This window comes from Rhipicephalus microplus, chromosome 3, assembly GCF_043290135.1.
Source record: "Rhipicephalus microplus isolate Deutch F79 chromosome 3, USDA_Rmic, whole genome shotgun sequence".
Lineage (NCBI taxonomy): Eukaryota > Metazoa > Arthropoda > Arachnida > Ixodida > Ixodidae > Rhipicephalus > Rhipicephalus microplus.
Window position 1 is genome coordinate 132,679,657 of NC_134702.1, and position 19,509 is coordinate 132,699,165.

General features: G+C 46.5%; 1 protein-coding gene across 2 annotated transcripts in view; it reads left to right on the forward strand.

Moving 5' to 3' along the window:
* Window positions 1–19,509, forward strand: part of LOC119159955 (monocarboxylate transporter 9-like) — a 50,228-nt gene that overhangs the window by 27,615 nt on the left and 3,104 nt on the right. Inside the window, exons 2-4 of one of the 2 annotated variants that reach the window (XM_075888475.1) lie at window positions 4,573–4,815; window positions 15,065–15,208; window positions 17,825–18,700. In XM_075888475.1, the coding sequence (XP_075744590.1) occupies window positions 4,573–4,815; window positions 15,065–15,208; window positions 17,825–18,700 (1,263 nt within the window). The remainder of the gene's footprint in view (window positions 1–4,572; window positions 4,816–15,064; window positions 15,209–17,824; window positions 18,701–19,509) is intronic. The other variant, XM_075888476.1, reaches the window with a different exon arrangement.

Consider the following 19,509-nt stretch of genomic DNA (forward strand, 5'->3'; position numbering starts at 1 on the left):
CAGGGTTTGCGAACAAGTGCGATGCTATGCGAACATACCGCATCGACATGGTGGTGCAAGAAAGAAACGGGAGAGAGCGACAAGTTGGTGGTGTTTTACAGTGGTGACATATGCTGCGCCGGACAGTTATCTTCGTCTCATTCATTGGAGGAAAACAAAGAGAACCATAGCAAAAAAAGAAAAAAAAAGAAACAAGGGGTACGGAGGAGAAAGAAAGAGGGGGATAGGGCGGCTTCCGCGACGCGTCTTTGAAGGTCACGGTGGGACATTGTGGGTGAGCTGGGGTGGCAGGCCTGTAGCGAGACGACCTGCAGACCTGTAGCGAGACGAATACTCCGGCAGAGAGAGTGCCCACCCGATTCGGCCCCTTCTGTGGTCAGTTAGAAAGAGGAAAGGGGAAACAGGTGTTTCGTTTTCGCTGAAGGTATACTGACACATTCCATATGGGGGGAGGGGGGGGGGTGCAGATTTCGGGGCAAAGATGGCGAAAGCACAAAAGGCTGTTGGAAAGTAAAGCCAACATCTAGGGCCGGAAGGCACACGTTGTCAATATGTCTGCCTGCGTGTCCCTTTTGTACCACTCCCCGAAGCGCTTGTGATTGAAATCGGTTGGTGCTGGTTGGGCTCTCCCACTTACAGATAATAAGGCAAACATAAGTTAAACAGAATGAGAAACAAAATGTAACGAAAGGTGAACAGTGAAAATGAAAGAAATATAACAAACATAATGGAATGGATGATATTGTGCGAAATATACGTGCACAAATCTGTAAACTCAGGGAAATGCAGAAAGACAAGTAACACAAAAATGAAGTTGTTATGATACAAATATTATAGAAATATTAAAGAAATGAAAATCACAAAGCAAAGGTAGTGTACGAACAGTACATAGAAAAATTTTTTCGGTTGGTGCATTCCCCCGATAACCTTTGGGCACCTTTCTTGAGCATATTAAGAAATAATAATAATATTACTAATAATAAATTAGCAATTACTGTTTAAAAATGAAAAAATTAAGAAATTCAAAATAGTACAAACATTTTAAAAAATTAAAAAAATAACATTTACGGCAGACTCGATTCCTCTCCCATCTCACCGTTGCACGACCTAAGGAACGATAGGTTTTCGATGCTTTGATTGATGCCATGTGTTAGTGTTAGAAATTTGTGATTGAAGTATCACTCCCTTTGTTTGCGTTCACTAGTCCCGCAGAAGCCTGACTGGAGGAGGGTGACTCGTATTTTATCGAATGAGTGTTCTGGCGCAAACTCAGATGCTTGAAAAAAGGGAGATTTGGTAGTGTGTGTGCGTGGGCTTTGTGGTTATTGAAACGTAGTCGGAACGCCGTACCAGTCTGACCGATATACTGCTGGCCACAGATATCGCAATGCAGCATATATACCACGCTCTGGCTGTCACAATTCAGCGAGTCCTTAATTTTGAATGTGAAGCCTGAGGACGAAGCCTCGGCAACAGAGGTTGTAGTCATGTGTTTCCAGACTTGGCAGCGTTGTTTCCCGCGTGGCTTACAACCCCATTCACTGCTTTCAGACTCGGTCGTCTTAGCTTTAACTGGGGTGTCTTTTATGTTCTTTCCGCGGCGGTAGACAACTCGCGGCGGCTCCGTGAAAATTGAGGATAGACACGCACTATGCTGTATCATCTTAAAGTGTTTTGAAGGATATTGTTAAGGTGCGGTAGTGTGGACGAGTATGTGACGACAAGGTTAGTTTGGTTCTTTTATTGGCGTGGTTTCGATCCCGACAAAGTTTCATTCCTATCTAAACTACGTGCCCGGTTTATAGCATCATCGATGATTTTTTCTGGGTACTCTTTTTCCAAAAGGGCAGTTTTAAGATCCTTGGCATGATCTTCGAAATCTGACACGTCCGAACAAATTCGGCGGTATCGGTGTTGAAAAGATAACTTGCCGTGGGCAGGAATCAAATCGGAATCAGTAGTGTGGACGAGTATGTGACGACAAGGTTAGTTTGGTTCTTTTATTGGCGTGGTTTCGATCCCGACAAAGTTTCATTCCTATCTAAACTACGTGCCCGGTTTATAGCATCATCGATGATTTTTTCTGGGTACTCTTTTTCCAAAAGGGCAGTTTTAAGATCCTTGGCATGACCTTCGAAATCTGACACGTCCGAACAAATTCGGCGGTATCGGTGTTGAAAAGATAACTTGCCGTGGGCAGGAATCAAATCGGAATCAGTTCCTCCCCACGGCAAGTTATCTTTTCACCCACTTTTCTTCCTTTACATTTGCCTTACAATTTGGTCTAATAACTTCTCCTTTACGTTCCTTGGCAATAATGTCTGTTAGATTTCATTAATATTGTGTCAAAACACGGAAAAACAAGCCCTTAGGTATACACTTCTTTTGCTTATATATATATATATATATATATATATATATATATATATATATATATATATATATATATATCCTTCAGCAACTCCAACTTCTATTCATAGAGCTTGGTTTGGTCTCATTACAGCTCAGGCAGACAGGTATTATTTCAGACCTGGTAGGAGTGTGCCCAAGAACCCGCCGGTAGCATCGGCATGCCGAGGAGTTCCATGAAATTTCTGTAAACACACCCCTAGTGATGGGCAATGGGCAGGATTAAGTCTGGAGGTGTCGGTGGCTCTCTCTTGCCTAGTTGTTGATACCCTGTGCCTGGTCTGTTACGCAATGTTATTTTGTGAAACGTGGTCAGCGAGCACACGTTGGTGGCACCACCACTAGCCTCCTCCGCAGTAGGTGGGGGGCTCGTCTGCACGAGGCACACCAACACTACCTCTTCCATAGGTGATTATATGATCGAACGCGAATTCATGTACTTCTTGTTACCAAGCGTCATATCTTTTGCTATGGGCAACATCGATAGATAACAATTACCGCAAAATCAGCTTTTGTGAGCTCATAGCAGCTTGGGCCATGAAGCAGGACAAGCTGCCGAGTCATATACGTGCGAAGCATTGCATTTAAACAAGACCGCTTTATGTTATCATGAAGAAAAAATCATGTTTAAGCACTGAAGTGCAACTGATATACTGGATAAATGCAGAACTTGGAGTCGGCAATGATTCATCAGGAAAACACCTTGGATTGTATATACGAATTCCACTGGACATATGTCACAAAACCTTGTGGCTCTGTCGTTGGGGGTTGAGTTCCCCGTGGTAGACAAAAGTCGCCCTGCCTACTACAGTTGCTGCTGTTTTTTTGGTGCTGCATGTGCTGTTTTTCATCGTAGAAGAAAAAAAACGGGGGTACCAACGAGCTGTCACACTTATTTGTGCGAAAAGCACAAAACTTTGGGGTTAGGTCTTTAATTTTTTCCAGTTTTTTGTTTAGGATGAACGTCGCAGGGAATTAGCCGCAGCTGTAAAACTGGATAAGTTGCTTTCGACAGTGGTTTATTGGTTACGGTTTAGAGTGGCTTAGCCAGCAGAAAGAATTAGCTTTAGTTAGTTCAATTGATAGGTGGGGTTCAACGTCCCAAAACCATCATATGATTATGACAGACGCCGTAGTGTAGGGCTCCGAAAATTTCGACCACTCGGGGTTCTTTTCCGTGCACCCAAATCTGAGCACACGGGCCTACAACGTTTCTGCCTCCATCGAAAATGCAGCCGCTGCCGCCAGGATTTGTTACCGCGACCTGCGGGTTAGCAGCCGAGTACCTTAACCACTACACCACCGCGGAGGCGCGTTTTAGTGTGTTCGTAATTTTCATACTGCGCGGAACACTTTTTTTTAATAAGCCATGTGTGGAAGCATAGCGAACACATCTACCTCAAACCACGTTGACGCTGCTGTATGGCATTGCCATATGCGAAAACGGTTTCGTGAAGTGAAGGTGTCAATTGATCATGGAACATGTGTTTTTGCATGGACACGGTTCTTTAAAGCAACAGCGAACAAAAGGAACACTTTGACTATGCTTTCCCTAGATAAACGGCTGCGGTGACAGACCTTACGCGTATTAACCAGGCAGGATTGTTCTGGCTGCGATGCGCTTCACGAGATTTTCATGTCTGTGAGAATTCCCAGAAAAACAAAAATCAGGAAACTTGCCGAGTCTGGTCACAGTGTGTACGCATTCGGGCCTGGACATGAGCGTATGAGTTGAGCTGCGGGCCTGACAGGCACGTGACTACATTGTTCACAGCATGTAGCTTCAGCATTATCGCAATCTTATAGCAGATGAAAATGTCGCCGAGATCGCCAGGAGTGTTTGCATGAATAATTTATCCGGGGCATTTGTTATATGCGAGGATTTTCCGCAACGATTTGTGGCTATGCTCTTTTGCACTGCGCATTTACATATCATGCCCTTAAGCCTCTTGCTGATCTTGGTCTATCGTTGTTCCACTACTTAACCAGTTTTAATGTACTCGTCTGACGTAGAGTGCCCCAACAATGATATTTTGCAAAGTGCACAAATGAAAATTCACCCGTGTGGCATAGACTGCCGCAACGGCAATTTCAACCATGCTAGTTTTTTTTAACGGCGAATAAAATAAAATTCGCAATCTATCACTAATCCTTTTGTTATAGACCTGCGCAGCACAATGGCAGGACGCGGCTCCACATTGACCGCAACGGAACTCACACGGCGGCCTGTACCCATGGACAGATGCTGGAGCGTACCGTTCGCGTCGGCGCTGTCGGCCTTCCTGTTGGTCCTGAACAGCTCGTGCTACGGCTTCCTGTACGTGCTCTTCATGAAAAAGTATGGGATCAACCATGCGGAAGCTGCCTGGCCCGCAAGTGCTCTGGTCATCGCTGGAAGCTCAGTGTGTATGACGTCAACATTGACACGCGCATTTGTAAGCTTCATTTCTTCGCAGCCCGTGTGCTTAGTAACGGTGCACTTCAGAACCCCAGGTGGGTGAAATTTCCGTAGCCCTCTACTACGGCGTCTATCATATACATATGGAGACTTGGGGTTATGAAACCACACATGTTAGTATTATGGGCTTCATTTTTTTGTTTATTATGGTTTCAGTCACACAAACACAAACACATATATGAAGTTTAGCGGAGCTCGACGCAAACGGCACTACAGTGCTCTGGAAGCTTCGCGATCATTTGAAATCATTCCATCAAAATTACGCGCGGGATGTCAACGATCAAGTTTGTTCCAAAGCTTAAGCGAGCGCTAGCGATAACGCTCGAAAGTTTGAGGGCTTTTTTATGAAGGCAGGCTAGCTCTGCGGATGACCAGATGACTGACGGCTGCTGTTTGGTTCGCTGCTATCAGTGCGCTTGAGTAATTGCTTGTACCATGATTATCATTTTCCGGCCACAAAAATTCGCCCAAATGAACAGTTTAATTTTGAACACACTGGCTATTTCCTTTTTCACCATGAAGATCACGTGCGATATACGTAAGCTAGAGTGCAGTGTCATATTGTCAAACTTTGTATTTAAAGACATTCTCAATCACATATTTGAGTAAACGAAGGTGACATGGCTTTGATTGTTTGGTCTACATCAAAAGTGATTCGCCACCTGTCCGTCACTTCCAATGCCTTTTTCATGGAGTTTGACCAAGGCCACCTAGATAATATAAGGCCTGTTCACCCTTTCTGCCACGGGTTCTGGTGTCACTCTGTTTAGCCGGTGTGTTTCGCTGCGCAGATGTCAGGCGTGCCTATACGCTTGCTCTCGTCGCTCGACATGCATGGATTACCAAGCCTGACGAATGTTTTTGTGGCGTGCTGGAGTGCATTTTGTGGTCTCGAGAAGATGGTGTTTTTTATGTTTGTGAACTTCAGCTGTATACGTGCTGCGTTTTGTGCACTGGATATTCGCAGTCTGTACGGCTGCAAATTTGAACGGTTGGGCGATTCTGCGTCGCAAATTGTCGCGACAAAGGAACTGAAGTTGCGAATGTTCTCGTTGTTCAAGGACAACCGAAAAACGAAATGAGGGCGTGTCGTTCGTGAAGCTGACGCCGATTTTCGGTTTCTTCATGAACCTAATACAGTCGACCATAAAAGTTTTCAGACCACGTGAGCTCATGCCAAACTAGCTGTCCGCGCTACCTAGCAGTGCGTCATCTACCATCGACTGCAGTTCTGGGCCGGAAACGGGTCTTCTTCTTATTCACTGGCCTTTCAATTTTCTACTGCCGCGTAGCGCATAGTTAGCTCGCAGTTTACACGGGAAGCGCTTATCTGCAATATGACCATACCATTGCTGTTTTCATACGAGGATCAAAACTATCACGGCGTGCCTCAAACGGCATTCTGTTGTCTAGGTGTCGCTTTGTGATAAAGATGGCGACTGATGACAGTTATGCTCATAGACTGCTGGTCAGGCAGAAGCTCGTAGACGCAGATGCCAAAAGCGCGTCGCGTTGAAAAGAGGGGGTGAAAATTATTTGTACCCAGTCAAGAAAGAGACAGCCTACCGATTAGGGGAGGGATGCTTTCAGGGCGCTGCGGTGCTGTCTAGAGCCGATGACGTAGCGGAAGGGTCGCGAAGAGGCTTTCGGCCATGCGCTCGCATGGTACGTCAACACAAGTGGTCGACTGCACGTGTGTCTGTACTACATATTTCAAAGTCATTTCAATGGCATCATCTTCACCATGTTTCGTTCGGGCTCTCAAATAAAGGTGTCATGTGTGCTTCTGGCTTAGCGTAAGCACTGGCATTAAAATAGTAAAGACGCGTGGCAGTACGTTTTCCGAACAGGCGTTTTTTTCTTTAGGGTCGATAAATATTTTGCTATTAGAAATTCGCATCGCGGACTTCCTGTATTACCTCTGTTTACTTGGTTGAGAAAAATGGGAGGAAGGCATTGCTTGACGCGTCGGTTTTATGCATAGTGTTTTCTTGCTGGCGTTCTTACCACTTTATTGCGGTATTATAATTTTGCGCTGTCAGCAGCTTAGTCTGATATGTTTTCTTGAAATTTAGATGCGTGTAGGCCCTTACGGTAAAGCACTTTCTTAAATTCTTTTCAAGTGTGTGAACTCTACTTCAAGCTAGAATATTTAAAAACCACCACTACATATACCGATGCAAGATCAGGCAGTGCAGTAGAAGCGCCCACAGGGACTTTTGTGTACACCCAGTATTAACATTTTTCCCAGGCCCTAAGTTATATGAGCGACTACACACCACTGCGAGAGGGACCAGAGCAAAAGAAGAAACACCGCTTCTTGTGCTGGTCACAAGAGATTTTCGTGAAACTAAAGATTTTGTTTTCTCTTGCAATGGTCATCACCCTGACATAAAGTACTTGTAGCAGTAGCACACTCTCCTCCATAACTTCGTTTCTATGAATACATGTTCGAAAGAAAACACATAAAACTGCAGAACCTGTGAAAATGAGTAGGAACAGTTTTCATGCATGCTCTATATATTGCGTGTGCGCGTGTGTGTGAATAAATAAAGAAGGAATAAATTTTTCACTATTTATCTCGTCATCATGTTAGTCCATCAAACGTTGCTCTTATAGATTGACCTCACGTTCGATAGCTCGAAGTCAGACTTCTTCGTGGAAGAAATGGCCCTCAGCTAAATCCTAAAAGGGGTTTAAGTGCAATAGATTGCTTGAACTAGCACTTTCTTTGTCGCAGAAGGCGGAATAAAGCTAATAGCCATTTAAAACTCTCCGCGAACGCTTTATATTTTAGCGTGAAATAATGGTGGCAATGCTTTCGCAGGTTCTCATATATGCGCGCACGCTCGCGCAAAACGAGTGATATCACGGGGGCTGTGAGCAGGCCTGAAAATATTTTTCTGAGCGGCATTGATTACACACGGTGTGAATCCACGGACTAATTTTGTGATGCTTTTTGTGCTGCTAAAAAGTAATTTTATTTTGCCCACGGGGGTGAGTATGACGATGTTATCAAGCGAAATTGTTGGTCTTCGGCGTATTGTTACGTAAAAATGACACGAGGCATGTGTATTTAAAATCTATATTCAAACTGATGCGTATGGCGTCGACTAAGATGGAAGACAGCACGCACAACCGTAAGACAACTTCCTCGTTGTCGTCTTCTGACTCCTGATATGTCAGGTACGTACATTACCCCCCCCCCCTGGCGGTAAAAGCGTCGTCTCGGTGCACATGAACTACGGTCTTCAGTAGGCAGGTGGTAAGGTTTTAGCCTGCTGACATGCACAACATCACTGGGTGTGGTTGCAGGCGGGCTTGTGGTATCAGATGCAGGAATGATCTCATAGGTGACGTCGGTTACCTGGTGGATGATACGGTAAGGACCCATGTAGTGAGACAACAACTTATCTGATAAGCCAACTCGACGAACTGGGCACCACAGCATAACGAGAGAACCGGGTGAGAAGTGAACGTCAGCATGCCGGCTGTCGTAGATGGCTTTCTGGGTGGCTTGCGAAGCCGAAAGTCTGGAGCGGGCGATCCGACGTGCGTGGTCGGCACGAGCAATAGTGTCGCGTGCATATTCGGTTGACGGCGTTGTAGTGGTTGGAGAGAGAACACAACTTTATTGCTTGAGAGAGAACACAACTTTATTGTGTAGTGGTTGGAAGTAGGGTGTCGAGTGGTAACTTCGGATCACGGCCATAAAGCAAATAAAACGGTGAATAACCAGTAGTGTCGTGGCGCGAAGAATTGTATGCGAAGGTCACGTGACGTAGCACCAGGTCGCAGTCATGGTGGTCGGAGGACACATACATCGCGAGCATGTCCTTGAGGGTCCGATTTAGCCGTTCGGTAAGGCCATTTGTTTGGGGATGGTAGGAAGTGGTCAGCTTGTGGTGCGTCGAGGAAGAGCGCAGAAGATCGTCGATTACACAGGCAAAAATGCGCGGCCGTGATCCGTGAGTAATTAGCGAGGAGCGCCATGATGTAGGATGACGTCGTGGAGCAAAAACTCCGCAACGTCAGTAGCGGTGCTGGTGGGGAGCGCTCGAGTGATGACATACCTAGTCGCGTAGTCTATAGCAACGGCGACCCACTTGTTGCCTGATTTCGACTCGGGAAAAGGACCGAGAAGATCTATACCAACACGGAAGAAAGGTTTGGTTGGGATGGAGATCGGTTGAAGAAGTCCAGCCGGGGGCACAGTAGGTCGCTTCCTACGTTGGCATTTATCGCAGGAGGACACGTAACGGCGAACGAACCAGGCGAGACCGCGCCAAAAGAAGCGGCGACGCACGCGGTCGTACGTCCGAGATACACCCAGATGACCAGCAGTTGGTTCATCGTGGAGCTCGTGCAGCACGGTTGAACGCAAATTTTTCGGCACGATAAGAAGGAGCTCAGGGCCATCTGGCTGGAGGCTACGACGGTACAGCGTGCCATTCAGGAGGACGTACATGCGAAGTGACGTGTCGTTCGGAGCAGATTCGAGACGGTCAATAAGTTGTCGCAGAGAAGCATCACGACGTTGTTTATCACCAATCTGAAGAAACTGGGACATTGACATGACGCTGAGGCTAGGCTCGATGTCTGGTTCGTCGGGCTGATCAACAGGGTAGCGGGATAAGCAATCGGCGTCCAGATGGAGACGTCCAGACTTATAAACAACCGAGTAGGAATACTCCTGTAGGCGTAATGCCCATCGACCAAGTCGTCCAGTGGGGTCATTCAGAGAAGAAAGCCAACACAGCCCGTGATGATCTGTGATGACACGGAAAGGGCGGCCATACAAGTAAGGACGGAATTTCGAAACTGCCCAAACAAGAGCGAGACATTACCGTTCTGTTATAGAATAATTGCGTTCAGACTTAGAAAGCAGACGGGTTGCGTACGCGATTACACGGTCGTTGCCCCGCTGAATTTGCGCCAAAACTGCACCAATTCTGTCACCACACGCGTCTGTTCGCACTTCTGTAGGAGCATCGGGGTCGAAATGTGCAAGAATAGAAGGTGTCGTTAGAGCGGTGATTAGCTGAGAGAAGGCGTCCGCTTGAGGAGAGCTCCAACAAAATGAGACGTCTTGTTTGAGAAGGTCGGTGAGTGGCCGTGCTAGTGCCGCAAAGTTTTTCACGAACCGGCGAAAATAGGAGCAGAGGCCCACAAAAATGCGAACATCATGGACAGAGTGTGGGACTGGGAAGCTTTTACAGCGCGCACTTTTGCCGGGTCTGGCCGTACGCCGGCAGCGTCAACAAGGTGACCCAATACGGTAATCTGACGAAGACCGAAGTGGCTCTTGGAGGAATGGAGCTGCAGGCCGGTCCGACACAATATGGATAGAATGGTCGAAAGGCGTTGAAGGTGGGTTGCAAAGGTAGGTGAGAAAATGATCACGTCGTCCAGGTAACACAAACATGTCGACCATTTAAATCCTTGTAGGTGCGTGTCCATCAATCTCTCGAAGGTCGCTGGAGCGTTGCAGAGCCCGAATGGCAAGGCCTTGAATTGGTAAAGGCTGTCAGGGGTAACGAAGGAGGTCTTTTCTCGGTCCATGTCATCTACAGCAATTTGCCAGTAGCGAGATCGGAGGTCGAGAGACGAAAAGAAGGTGGCGCCATAGAGGCAATCAAGGGCATCGCCAATGCGTGGTAGAGGGTACACGTCTTTTTTGGTAATTTTGTTGAGGTGGCGATAACGCAGATACGCCATGAGCCATCTTTCTTCTTTACTAATACCACGGGAGATGCCCAAGGGCTCGTTGATGGTTCGATTACGTTTTTCGTAAGCATTTAGCCACTTCTTTCTGAATCACTTCTCGCTCGGACGCTGACACACGGTACGGCCGACGGTGAATGGGCCCAGAGTCACCAGTGTTGATTCGGTGAGTGACATTTTTATTCTGGCCCAAGGGACGATTGTCAGCGTCGAAAATGTCACTGTATGAGGCCAAAACTTGGAAGAGAGCGTCGGCCTGTTGAGGCGACAGCTCCGATCCAATCATGTTTCGAAAAATACCATCGTCTGAGCTGGGTGACCGTAAGACTGCGCTTCGATCAAGAGCAGATACAGCGACAACACTGACATCGTCCTCGTTTATGGCGGTTAGCTGGGCTAGAGATATCTGGCAGGGCAACACTTGAGGGGTGAAACCAAAGTTAAGGAGCGGAAGTAACACACAGTTATCCGCAATAGTCGCGATGGTATAGGGCACAGTAACACTTCGCATCAGCCGAACGTCAGTAATTGGCGTAACGATATAATTACCGTCAGAAACGGGAGGGGTCGATGACAAAGACACGTACGTGAGAGCTCGAAGTGGCAGGCGAATGAAAGTGGTTGGGCTCAAGCGGCTGGTGGGCTTTGCAGAGTAGTCGGCAAAGATTGGTAGATCAAGGGTGAGGGTACCAGACGAACAATCAATTAAGGCCGAGTGTGCCGAAAGGAAATCAAGGCCAAGTATGAGGTCATGAGGGCAGCAGGCTAGCACGGCAAAAAGGACCGCGGCGTGACGACTGGCAATGCTGACACGAACAGTGCACATTCCGATTACCGGTACAGTACCGCCATCGGCAACACGTATTGCCTGCGTCGTAGATGGCGTCGTAATCTTTTGTAAGCGGCAGCGTAGAGAAGCGCTCATAATAGACAGGTGCACACCTGTGTCATTGAGGGCGGTCACAGGAACATGGTCGACTTGTACTTCAAGCAGGCTATGGTGCGTGGGAAGCGTCAGTAGAGGATTTTCGGCCGTCATTGGTACTGCAGCTTCACCTCTATAAGCTGCAATGTCTAGTTTTCCTGCTGCGGTCGTCCAGAGAAGCCTGGCGAGGAAAAGCGCTGAGGTGGCGGAGAGCGAGATTGGCGACGTAGCGGCGATGGGGAGCGAGAGCTGTGGCGACCGGACGAAGGGGCGTCAGGGTAGCGGCGACCGGGCAAAGGGGCGTCAGTGGAAGGCTCGTAAGATGACCACGAATAGAAATTGAAGGGTGCGGCGACTGAACGTCGAGGGGTCGTCGAATGCATGAGCGCCGAGTTGGAGAAAGTCTGACGTGGTAGGTTTGACCAACGGCGGCGGCAATAGCAAGAAACGTGCCCAGGCTGGTGGCAGGAAAAACAAATAGGCAGGTCGTCGGGTGTTCGCCATTCCGAAGGGTTATGGAAGGGCATTGTTGGAGGTGAACGGCGAGCGTGTCCTCGGGAGTAAGACGAGACTTCAGGGCGAGTCAAGAGACATGCTGATGGAAGGCCGAGGTTCGCAATTTCCTACCTCACCACTGCTTATATTAACGCCACTGATGGCTGTTGTTGGTCAGAGGCGAGCGTTGCGAAAACGGGTGGCTGAAGAGGAGCCGGACAGGCGGCTTCAATTTCCCGACGAACAATGCGTGTGACATTGTCATACGTGGGGGACTGGCGGGCGGCTTTACACAATGAGGTTGCGGCCGTGTTGGGCAGCCGGGTGAATCGCTGAGTAATACGGCGGCTCTTGGATTCTTCGAACCACCGGTACTCTTTAATGATGGCGTCGACGGTGGCAACGTTGTTGTAAACTAGAAGATTAAATGCGTCGTCTGCTATGCCTTTCAGCACATGGGCCACTTTCTCAGACTCACTCATGTGCTCGTCAATCTGGCGGCATAGGGCAATGACGTCGTGAATGTACGCGACGTAGACTCGGTCGACGTCTGTGCATGAGCCGCCAGTTGATTCCGTGCTGCGATCTGCCGCCCAATGGTGTCGCCAAAAAGGTCGCGGATCTTCTCTTTATAGGAGTCCCAGTTTGTAATCTCCGCTTCGTGCGTCTTGAACCACACTCCGGTGGGCCATGGAGCTAAAAAAGCACATTCGCAAGCATAAGAGTCGGGTCCCACCTATAGCTTGCGCTGACCCGTTCGTACCGGTTGATCCACTTTTTGACGTCAACGCCATCCTGACCGGAAAATACACCGGGATCACGAGCAGGGGGTAGAACGACGTATGTAGAAGTCATGGTAGGGGCAGGTGGTGAAGACGATGGTTGTTCAACCTGTGGCATGTTTGGACCTATGATGATGCGGCCATTGCGGAGCTTCGTGATGAAGACGGGGAAGTACCCAGCACGTCCACCACAAAGATGTTACGTAAAAATGACACGAGGCGTGTCTATTTAAAATCTATATTCAAACTGATGCATATGGCGTCGACTATGATGATGATGATAATGATCCTTGATACTCTGGCGCACACCCACAACAGGGGATCGGCCAAGAACCAGGCGGCAGGATCTTATCTAAAAGGCTTATGGTTTTTCAAACACAACGTAATTTTGGGCTGAAAAAAATATATAGAAAGAAAAGCCGAAAATTGAAAAAGGAGTATATCTGAGCAGGGAGCGATGCAGGCTATCAGATGCGATTTAGGACAGAGGTAATGGTAGGTCTGAAATGATATAAGATGGAAGACAGCACGCACAACCGACAGACCACTTCCTTGTTGTCGTCTTCTGACCCCTGATATGTCAGGTATGTAGCAATATTAAAGCTACATCCGCAGCTTTGCCATGAGTGATTTATGACTTAGGTCTTGAAATTGTTCGGTAACAAAAAATCTCAAAATCTCTAGTGCTTCGTTTGAATATTTTGAAAACTATTTTTATGGCGTGCATGTAGAATAAGCTTGTTGTTCGTATCCTGCATTTTGTTAACAAACGCAGGGCCACAATGATGAGGATGGTTCTATTCTTGTGAGGATGTTCCATGCATGTAGTGTTGAAGTGGGATGACATGCCTTGCTTTTTTTGGTGGTAAATTGTGCAATCAAGAGAAATTATGCGATAGGGCACGACGCTTTTACTGCACTCGGATAGGGTCTACAAGTCTTCAGTACAGAGAACTAGGCAATGGTATGAGAAATACGCGATACACTTTTGAGACACGCTTCAGCGGGGGTTTCATATTACAATTGACCTTGCGAGGCTCTTCGATGAACACCTGAGCCTCATTGAGAGGCCACTTGACCTTCCCAGCAATCGAAACGTTCCAGCCATGGCTGGGAATTGAAGTCATGCCACCCTGTTTAGCCATAGAACGCTCCATCCCCAAGGCTGTACGCTGTGTCCAAACTAGCTTTTACTCATAAACTTTTCTCGTAGATACTGCAGAAGTGTCATTTCCAGCACTTTTTATCTCCTAAGATCTATTCGAACCACCCTAGCAAACGGCTAGTTGATATCGACACTCTTTTTACATAAACTTGTCAGCCCAAGTTCATTCAATCGTGCCAGTGGTTACTTGAAGGAAACACTCCAATACAAAAGTCAAGAGATTAAAATGGTTCTAATTCTGTATTGCTCCAAAGCTCAACGATTCCAAACATTTCCCTTTAACTCGTGAATCCAAAAGAAAATCAGGCCAGGCACAGCCTAGAGGACACCCGTTATTGTCTCTTGTGTAGTAAGAATGATATGAATTGAAATAAATTAAAACTGGGGCGAAAAATAACCCTTTCTTTCAAAGATATCTAAAGCCTAAAATTTCGGTTTTCTTGTTTTATGCATTACCCTTTGAGTTACGATGGAAGGCACTTTCTCTTCTGCACGTGTGGCCCCTGGCAGTGTTACCTAGCACCACTCCTACAGTAATGACGGCAGCTGGGGAAACACTCTTTTTGCCACAGGACAACACCTGGCAAGTTTACTTTGCACGTGGCAAGTGACCAATGAAATCTCGCATGGTAACCTAAGGCACTACGTCTGCCGCGGTGGGGCTCTAGCTTAGAACGAACGAAAGAAGGAAAAGCTTTTTGCGGGGCCCTCGTTTTTTTTAGACACAACCTTAGGAATTCAACATGTTTAACAGCCAGTGAGAAAACTGCGGATAATATTAGTTGTCATTACGCGTAGTGTAGTAATAATGGCATAAATTGAAATTCATTAACATGGACGAAAAATCACAATTTTCGTATGCGGAATCGGAATTCATGCCTAATTCGAAGGTTGTGAGCTCAGATGCCCCTGACGCGAGGGGTGATTTTTCATCCACACTGAATGACATCAGTTCGCGTCAGCACTACACTACAGTTGAAGACAAGATTGACTGCGCAAACCAAGTTATTCTTCTCAAACCCACCGATTTTCTTGGTATCCTTTCACGTGGTGAAAATGCAGACTGAAATTACTGGCGCTGACCTCGTGTTTTTGTTTCTTTGTAGGTCTCGTCGTCAGTGCGTTGCAAGACAGACTGTCTGTATTTCACATCACACTAGTCGGGGGACTCCTGGCTTCGCTTGGTCTCATCGCTTCCACCTTCACTCCTACCATTGCATGGATGACTTTTACATTCGGTGTTCTCCACGGTATGACTCAGCACGTTGTAGACTTTACTAACAGAAGTTTGCTCAATAGGGGTATGGTTTATGTAGAAAACATGGGTGGACAATGGGGCAGACAGGAATTTTTTCCCACGTGAGTAAAAACTCTACTGGCAGCGTAACTTAGGCACAGAAGCGTTTATGAACCTTTTTTGTTCTCTTAAAGACAATAGTCTTTTTTGTTTTAAATATTTTTCCCAGCTGTCAGATGCAGATTTATCACTCTTAGGCAATTACTTAAAAATACGTAAATGCATGTTTCTGACAAAAAAATTGAGGCTACTACTCTACTGTTACGACGATGCCCAGTTCTTTCAAGTGTCTTTCTTGGTTTCTAAATGAGTCCGTTATATTGAAGCACCTAAAATGGCGATACTATTTGATTACCATTGAGATAATATCTCATTTGATGAGCTTAACAACAAAATTTTGCGTTGGTATATTGTTGCGGTGCCTGTACGCTGCAGACCTACTGGTCGCGAGATGAAAACGCAGCTGCGGCCGCTGATAAAAAGTTATAACATTGAAGACCTCTGTGCTTAGATTTCCGCGCACGAGTAACAGCTTTAGGTGGTCAAAATTTTTGAAGCCCTTCACTTCAGTGACTTTCGTAATCATACCACGGCTTCAGGTCTGAATACCCATGAAATTCATTATAAAAGCTGAATAACCAGCCCTTAAACAGGCACTTTATTCATTTCGTTCTGGATACGTCAAGAAGTCAGTATATTGTCTTTATCGGAACTGATTCTTTTACATGATATACTATAAATGAAGAATAGGTTTCACCACAAGGACGAAGAAATAAATACGATAGCAGCTGATTGCAATGTTATCTGACTCGAGCCGATTTCCCGTAACTTTATAAAACGGTGGCGTTACATAATACGACCGCTTCATGGAGAGATGCGCTTTTCACAATCTCTTCGCGTTGAGATCGCGTACGTGGAAAAGATATACGAGCCGTTTCGAGATGCCTGCCATGATAGGACACGCGCCTTCGATGGCAATCCCTCTCTTATAGTCCCCCCCACCCCCTGCTCATCTGGAGTCTCTAGATGTTCTTTCAAGACTTCAGCTACATTCAACGGCACGTCTAATACACATATTTAATTAGAGATGGGTCACTTCGTTTTATCTCTGCGTCCACCGCGTTCGTCGTACTCGCTCCCCCGCTTTCCCTGTGGGTAGAAAATGCGATGTGCAGGAGATGTTGTCCATATAGACTTTATACGAAACAGGGCGACGATGGTGATTCTGAGGACACGAAAAGCTGTCCACAGTGCCCATATAATTAATATCGTAATAAATCTCCCACACTCGTTGTCATCACAAAACATCTGTCAGCTCTACTGGTTACAGGCTCTTTCCGATTACTTTTTCTAGTAGAAAAGGTAAACTGTAAGCAATTTAATGCACATGAGCAGCAAACCAGGTGCAAGTATATATAGCGAAAATAACAGGTACATTTGTTGCCTTAGGCAGACTAAGCTTACCTCGAAGGCATCTCAAAAACCCTATGGTTTTGGGTGGTGCTGCCCACACCACGGCGTGCATAAGATTAACGAGTTTCGCTTTCGCTCTGGCCAGAGAAGACCGGACGCGCTTTTATGATTATATTTTAATAATGCAATGGTAACTATGTGAAATCTCTCGGCTGCTTTTCGCTGTTGCTGTCACTGTCATTTCTTCTATATGTATGCGTATACATAGAAAAAAAAGCCCCCCCCCCCCCCCAAAAAAAAAAACTATTCAGAAAAATTGTTTTCCGATGCGTGGAACGCCGACCTCTCGTTCCGAAGCATTCTGCGCTAACCGATCGGCCACAGCATCACACGGCCTGCAAGATACTAAAGGCAATCTGTTTATACGCAGAACTTATTACTGGCATCACAGCGATCCCTAAAGAATGCCTGCGTGTTCTCTGCTTTACCAGGTAGGTGGTGCCAGGTGCGCGCACAGTGCCTCACTCGTCGCGATGCGATGGCTCGGACATGCCTTTTGCCCTATGGCATGTAGTCGCCCATGCGCGTGCGCGTGCTTATCATCTGCGGGTGAAGTTTGTACATCGAGTGCTTTTGCTGGAAAGGTTTCATTCATGTTACAGAGCGCGCATCGGTCACTTCGCTCGCTTCGGAGAGAAAAGCACGCTGCTCAAACATACTGAATTAATAACTGTGACACTTGCTAGTTCGCGCTTGTACCATGTGTAGCTTTGCGTGTTTGTGGCCTCCATTCTATTTGATAAGCGTGTTAAGTGTCGAGCTAACAACGTTGTTAGTGCGGAGACGTGCTGTGCGTTCATTTTGTGCGTTCATCGTACCTAGGCAACACACTCCAAGTTTCAATGTGCTTGCTAATTTTCGCTTTACATCTTACGTGTTGCTATTCCATTCATTGCTTTACTATTGCGGCAAAACTGTGACTTTTTTTTTCAATAAGGTTTCTCTGCTCACGGTCACTATGATTCCTCCCCCAACCCACTTCCATCCTTTTCCAGGTTTAAGTCGATTTATCTGGTTTTCTAGGCGCACAACGTTCCCAATAATTTGTTTTGTTGAACACGAAGGTCCTCATTGCTCGGTGTTTATTTTCTTCCAGGAGCCGGAATCGGCACAGCCCTCCTTGGTTTCAGTTTGTACATCCTTTTATACTTCGACAAGTATAGCGGCACCGCATTCGCTGTCATGTGGGTATTCAGAGCAGTTTCCGGTATGGCCGGCACTCAACTACTATGGCACTTGGCGAATGCATATGGCGTTGAAGGATGTCTCCTGATTACCGGTGGTCTGCTGCTGCACGTCGTACCATTCACTATGCTCATCAAGTCTCCCAGCCCAACCCGGCTTTTTTGGTGCGCCTCTGCAAAACACCGGGAGAAAAACACATATAACCCGGTTGCGCAAAACCTTTCAAGCAAAGCTAACCAAGTGACATCGACATGTTCTCAAGTTTTACCAGACACACCGTCGTCTACTCACCACCCGTCTCCTCCTACCAGCTCGTTTGCAAGTGTCATTGCAAGCATGCGCACCTGGTCTTTCTACGTAGCTCTGTTTTACTCTGCCATGTGTGAATACTTATTTGTGACCTTCAACGCTACAGTGGTCGCCTACGGTGTTGACAAAGGTTGTTCACTCGTAGATAGCAAACAACTCGTCACCTATAACTCCATGGGACTTCTCGTCGGTCGTGTGGTCATTCCTTTCACAACGGAAAAACTTCGCTACCGTCACTGTCCTGGGGTCGTGGCAAGTTTCTTAGCCGCCGCAATTTGCTTCATCGTGCTAACACAGGTGTCAACGTACGCTGGTCTGGTCGCCGCGGCAACGGCAATGGGAGTCGCGCAAGGTTACGTGTTGTGCATGAAGTCGGTCATTGTCGCAGACTTTGTAGGCCTGGAATGCTTCACCTTCTGTTGTGGTGTGGGAGGAATTCTGTCAATACCGCTGTGGCTCTCCGGACCATCCATAATCGGTTAGTGCTTCGTCATTTAATTATCATTTTGCTAAGAGCCCGATAACAGCTCTTTTTATGCATTTTTGTGATGCCAGGGTAAAAGTGCCTTAAATTATACACATCATAATTTGGGGTCACCGTCGTGTATCAATAAGATACGGGGAATGAAAGGTTATGCTCTTTATAAGTCACGCTGTCTTCCCCTCTAATTGTTATTCCAGGGGCCAGTGCTCAGCTGCCGCTTTCGCATTCTTGCATTGGTGCGCTGAAGATGCTTCGTACTATACTATATATGGTTCTGTCTCCTTCGAACTCTGTGCCGCCAGATACCGCTGGTCACTCAAGCATTTAATCAACTACACAGGTTTACGATGTCGCAAGCTTTCCGTATTTTAAATGCATAGGTACCTGAACAATCGGTGATCTGCGCCCGCTCAAATTTTTGTCGAAGGGCACGTTCCAGTTTCATGCAATTATGAATTTTCTTGCCAGCCCTCCCAAAATTATATGCTAATCATGCACAGGACTTGGACTACACGAATAATGTGTTAGAAAGGAACCGTCACAATCTTTGAAGGTTTGCCTGAATAAATGTATTTCGACATCCGAGGCAATAATTGTGTGTAGTTGCTACCTTAAATGTAGGAAAGAAGTGTACTATTGGAGCTCGTTCTCAAATAACGCATCCTAAAGTCGCTGATTTGGTCTCTGCTCACGGCAAGTTATCGCCCAATTTTATTTCTTCCCATTTACATTACAATGGCTTCTACTAACATCCCACATACCCTCTTTGGGATGATTGTCTGTGATATCCTATAAATATTGTG